Source organism: Monomorium pharaonis, chromosome 8, assembly GCF_013373865.1.
Source record: "Monomorium pharaonis isolate MP-MQ-018 chromosome 8, ASM1337386v2, whole genome shotgun sequence".
NCBI classification, from domain to species: domain Eukaryota; kingdom Metazoa; phylum Arthropoda; class Insecta; order Hymenoptera; family Formicidae; genus Monomorium; species Monomorium pharaonis.
This window is the reverse complement of record NC_050474.1, coordinates 8,462,940-8,468,810: the sequence shown is the minus strand read 5'-3', so window position 1 is coordinate 8,468,810 and position 5,871 is coordinate 8,462,940. Positions and strand designations below refer to the sequence as shown.

Below are 5,871 nucleotides of genomic sequence, written 5' to 3'. Positions count from 1 at the left end.
CTGTATATTCTAGGGCTTACCATAACATATTGGAATATTTAAATTATGAAATAATTGAAACTCCAATTCAGAAAAATCAAATTTTTCTTAAATTTATACGACAAATAAGAGATGCAGAAAATCTTCATGAGATAATCAATGATAAAAACTAAATTATTTTCAAGTTTTAAAAATTATTTTTAATTTTTTTTAACTTTTAAAAAGCTCTTTTTAAAGATTTTTTTGACGTTTATAATGAAACAAATCAATTATTTTTGCGTTTTAAAATTTAAGTTTTTTAATGACATATTACTGCTTCTCCCACAGAATTCATAAAAAATCACAATGATACAAACTTTATAAAGTTAAAATACACATTTAATACTTAATCGTTTTTTTAAATCTTACGTTTGAACGAAATGACTGTTGGTCAAAATCAATATTCTCTATTATAATTTTTGCTCATTATTGATAAAATAATTAAAATAATATTAAGAAATCTTTTTAGAATGTAAAAAAATTAAGCATTACGTATTAAATCGTTTATTAAAATAAAAATATAAATTTGAAACTGAATTTATTATTTTACGTATGAAACATTTGAACTCGCATATATATATACATAAACACGAAACGCATTATTAAGATATATTTTCCTTTATAGAAAAGAAATGTAATATCGGTAGTATTAAATTGGTTCTAATAATAAAATAATATCATAATTACTTATTTTTGGTATTAAATAGCTTTTAATGCTTAAAATTAGTAACTATAATCATTGGCCACTTAATCCTGCAGTATTAAGTTTTTCTAAGGAAAACGTATTCCGTAATAATGCATTTAAAACGCTTAAATATATAAACCATTTTAAATGCATTAAATCCATGATAAAGTAAAAACACATAAGTGTTAAAAAAAAACACTTAATGTGCCTTTATACTTAATACATTTCTAAACGATTAAAAAGTGGCTACAAGGGTTTAAACATTTTAAGAATTTTAAAATAAAACATTTAGGTTTGCAGTGTGAATATTACATCAAATTATGTTGAAGAATTTATCATTTATAAACATTATATTAGAAATGCAATATCGAAAAGACAAGAATTTTTATACTCGATATTTAGAAAAGAAACACAGCCATTATCTGAGAAGATATAAGCTATAAAAGTACAAGAAACCTGAAAACATTAAACAATTCAGACAATCCCTGGGTACCGTAAATTTTTATTATAGATAAAAGATCCAAGCCTTGCTGTACGACGCATTGAATAATTAAATAAATTAAAAGAGATAGATCCAGCCGATTTGTTTATACCAAACAAATTATTGGATGCAATTCGAATATTTGATTTGTCCGTGTAAGTACATATTAAATAAAGTTTCACAAAACTTTATTTTATTAAATTTTATAAATGCTCTTACAAATTTATAAACAAAACTAAACGTTTATAACATCGTTGATGTTAGAAAATATTGCTTGAAATTATTTTATTACATTAAAGTTAATATTTATTTTATTTAAATAAAAATATCTCATTTCAAGTAAATATGTGTTTAATATTGATTTAATATTTATGTAACATAATAATTAATTAATTAATTAAAATAATGATTTAGGGCAAATGCTTATATAATATTTAATTAATGTTTCTTTAATATTAATTTAATATTTTAAATTTGTGGCGGCACGCCACATCGCGACGCGCGCGCGCGCACGCAGCGTCCGCGACCGGGTTAGCGGCCCCGGCGACCGCGAGTAGTGCGCGCAGCCGCCACTAGGCGAAAGCACGGCGCCTCAAACTCACAAGAAACACAACATGTGGTTTACATAAGGAGACCACCCACGTCGAGGGAAAAAGCCAAGCTTCACAGTATAGCGAGCTCGTAAGGGCCTATACTACGCTAGCTCTCGTTTTTGGAAAGAGTACCTACGGGCCCCAGCGTTCCTGACTTTCGGCACGGGCGAGCTCTCTGGTACCACAAGGAACTCCTCCGGGAGACACCATCAGGCGCTGCCTTATTCTTCCACGACTGGGGTCAACTACCCTAAAGGCAGAGAGGCTGACGGCAGACGCAACCAGTACGAACCATCTTCCGAAAAGGGCCGACGGCAGACGCAACCAGAAGGAACTATCTTCCCAGTGAGGCTTACGGCAGACGCCACTAGGACGACCTTCTTCCGACGCTAGAACTGCCGAGGAAGTTATAACCACCAAGAAGCCACTCCGAGCAGCGCCTACTCCTACCACGTCCAGAACGAACCAGCTTCCGGCTACCTCAAGATCAATTACACACTGACGCATTTACAAGTGTACATAGAGAGATCAAATATATCCGATACGTTTTATTATTGTTAAAAGGGGGCCTTCTGATTGACCAAACCTAACCACGACTCCCCATACAAATTGGTGACCCCGACGTGATCTCTGAGGATATCAACCATGCCGGATTCATTGGACGACACGGTAATCGAGATGGCAGCCCCCGAAGTCGAGCGCTCAAACATCCACCGAGTAGCGTTGAAGATGCCACCCTTCTGGGCCGACAAGCCGGAACTCTGGTTCGCACAAATTGAGAGCCAGTTCACACTGAGTGGAATCACACAGGATGCCACTCGCTACGCCTATGTCGTGTCACACATAGAAACACGACACACCAAAGAAATCCGGGACCTCATTACTCGACCTCCAGCGGCTCATAAGTACGAGAGCGTGAAAAGGGCATTAATTCAGCGCCTATCCATCTCGCAAGAGCAGCAGATCCGCCAACTCCTGGAGCACAAAGAGATTAGAGACAGAAAACCGTCGCAGTTCCTACGGCATCTACAGTCGCTCGCCAAGAACGCCATGCCTGAGGAACTCCTACGGACACTGTGGATGGGCAGACTTCCCGCGCAGCTACAAGCCATCCTGGCAACCCGCACCGCCGACGACCTGGAGAAAGTCGCAGCACAAGCCGACCGAGTCTTTGAAATCACGGGAAGATCAGGAGCAGTCGCGAGTATACAACCAGCTACCGCCACGCCGTCTACGATAGAGCAGCAGATAAAGGAAATGGCTCAGCAAGTAGCCAGCCTGAACGATCGTTTTTCACGCAGTGCCAATAAAACTAGGCAGCGTGAGAGGTCACAGAACCGTCACAGACAGAAGCAAGAAGACAGCAACATCTGCTACTACCACAGGCGTTTCAAGGGGAAGGCCAAGAAGTGCACATCACCGTGCAAATTCAAGAAGCAAGAAGAGGAAAACTAAGAGGGCAGCCGATAGTAGCGGTCCCAGCCCGCAACCACGCCGCCTATTCGTCATCGATCGCGACACTGAGTTGCAGTACCTCATCGACACCAGTTCAGATGTCAGCGTCTATCCACGTACTATGATCAGAGGACGACGCTTGATCAATTCCCGGGAATTGTATGCGGCTAACGGATCCCCAATACCGACATACGGAGATCTCACAATCCAGCCAAACTTGGGACTGCGACGAGACTTTACATGGCGATTCATGATAGCAGACGTAACCACACCGATCATAGGTTCCGACCTCCTGGCCCACTACCACTTCCTCCCGGACGTAAAAAGCGGACAGCTAATAGACGCAAAAACGGGAATCAAGGCAAACGGAACCACACGGAAGTACGAGCTACGATCAATCAAAGCGATGAAAGGGAACTCACCTTATCACCAGTTGCTGGAGAAATTCCCCGCCATAACACGGACTACGGGGACATACCGCCAGAAGCAGGTGCACAATACCACGCATCACATAAAAACAACATCGGGACCCCCAGAAGCTTGCAGACCGCGAAGACTAGCACCGGACAAATTAAAAATTGCTAAGGCCAAATTCGACCTTCTACTTAAAAAAGGGATTATACAGCCTTCAAAAAGTCCGTGGGCATCGCCGTTACACATGGCTCCTAAAAGAGATAACGCATGGAGACCCTGCGGTGATTATAGAAAACTCAACGCACGAACGGTACCGGATCAATATCCCATCCCGCACATCGAAGATTTCACGCATTTGCTGGAAGGAAAGAAAATGGATTGGAAAATTGGACTTCGCAATGCAGCCCAAACGTTCCAACGCTTCATCAACGAAGTCACGCACGGGTTAGACTTCTGTTACGTCTACATCGACGACATCCTGGTAGCATCCAGCTCTGAGGAAGAACACCTGAAACACTTAAAAAAACTGTTCAGCCGTCTTGACAATTATGGCATACAGTTCAACCCAGCAAAATGTGTGTTCGGGGCCAACAAAATCAAGTTCCTGGGATACTCCGTCTCGGCACAAGGAACTCAGCCATTGCCAGAAAAAGTGCAGGCAATCCAAGACTTCAAAAAGCCGGAAACCGTTAAACAGCTGAGACAATTCCTGGGCACGTTGAACTTCTAGAGGCGATTCATCCCAAGGGCAGCATAAGACCAAACCACGCTTCACGACGTGCTGAAAGGACCGAAGACCAAAAGAAAGATTCCAATTCAATGGACGCCGCAACTCGAACAGGCGTTCCAGAATTGCAAAAATAGCTTGGCAAGAACAACACTTCTGGCACATCCAAAAATAGAGGCAACAATCACTCTGACCACTGATGCATCCGACACCGCGATGGAAGCGGTAGTTCATCAGAAGATCAACGGAGAACAACAGCCCTTAGCCTTCATGAGTAAAAAACTCAACCAGGCGCAAACAAAGTACAGCCCATACGACAGAGAGTTACTAGCAATATACTCCGCCGTAAAGTACTTTCGACATCTCCTCTGGTATACGTTTTCCAACAGGACGTCCTCCGTAGCTCGCCCAGACAAGCACGGCACTTAGATTTTATTAGCCAATTTTCCACGGATATTATATAAAACAACGTGGTGGCAGATACACTGTCACGCGTTGAATCTGTTCAACAAGCCCCCGATTTCGAGGAACTGGCAAAGTCGCAACAAAAGGATCCAGAGCTGAAGAAAATACTCGATGGCACCACACAATCTTCACTCAAACTGGTAGCAACGCAGATACCAGGCTCCACGACGATGCTGTATTGTGACACCACAACGTCTGTCAAACGCCCATACAACACGGGACCATACAGGAAGCAAATATTCCAAGCTCTGCATGGCCTGTCACACTCTGGCATCAAGGCAACAACGAGAATGGTGACACAACGCTATGTATGGCCTAGCATACGAAAGGACTGCCACACATGAGCACAAGCATGCATACTGTGCCAAAAAGCGAAAGTACACAAACATACAACTTCGCCCACCGGGAATTTCCTGGGACCTACTAGGAGGTTCGAGCATATTCATGTGGACATCGTCGGACCTTTGCCATCGTCCCGGGGATACAAATACTGCCTTACTATAATCGACAGATTCACGAGATGGGCAGAAGCAATACCGATCTTGGACATCACAGAGAGTATCCAAACAATTGCTAGTGCACTGGATCACTAAATACGGAACGCCGGCACGGATTACAACCGATCAAGGGCGGCAGTTCGAGTCCGAGCTGTTCAAAAAGGTCACAAAACTTACAGGATCCAAACACCTCAGGACCACAGCTTACCACCCGGCAGCCAACGAGATGATAGAGAGGTTCCACAGGCAATTAAAGGCAGCAATTAAAAGCCACGAAACCGAAGACTGGGTAGCAGTACTCCCGATAATACTCATGGGCGTCAGAGCCGCGTGGAAGGAAGACCTGCAAGCCACGCCAACAGAAATGGTCTTCGGGGAATCAATCCGTCTACTTGGACAATTCTTCGAAGACTCCGGCATGCCAGAAAACACAGAGGGTTTTGCAGCCCAGCTAGAAAAGATTATGAAAAACCTTCGACCACGAATCAAGAGGCATGGAGAGAGAACCACCTTCGTACACAAAGACCTGCAGAAGA

The 5,871-nt window shown here is 42.4% G+C and overlaps 1 protein-coding gene across 1 annotated transcript; it reads left to right on the top strand.

Moving 5' to 3' along the window:
* Positions 1 to 2,422: 2,422 nt before the first annotated feature.
* LOC118646789 lies at positions 2,423 to 3,232 on the top strand. Its single transcript, XM_036290442.1, has one exon. It carries the CDS (start codon positions 2,423 to 2,425, stop codon positions 3,230 to 3,232), a length of 810 nt encoding a protein of 269 aa, XP_036146335.1.
* The last annotated feature ends 2,639 nt before the right edge of the window (positions 3,233 to 5,871 follow it).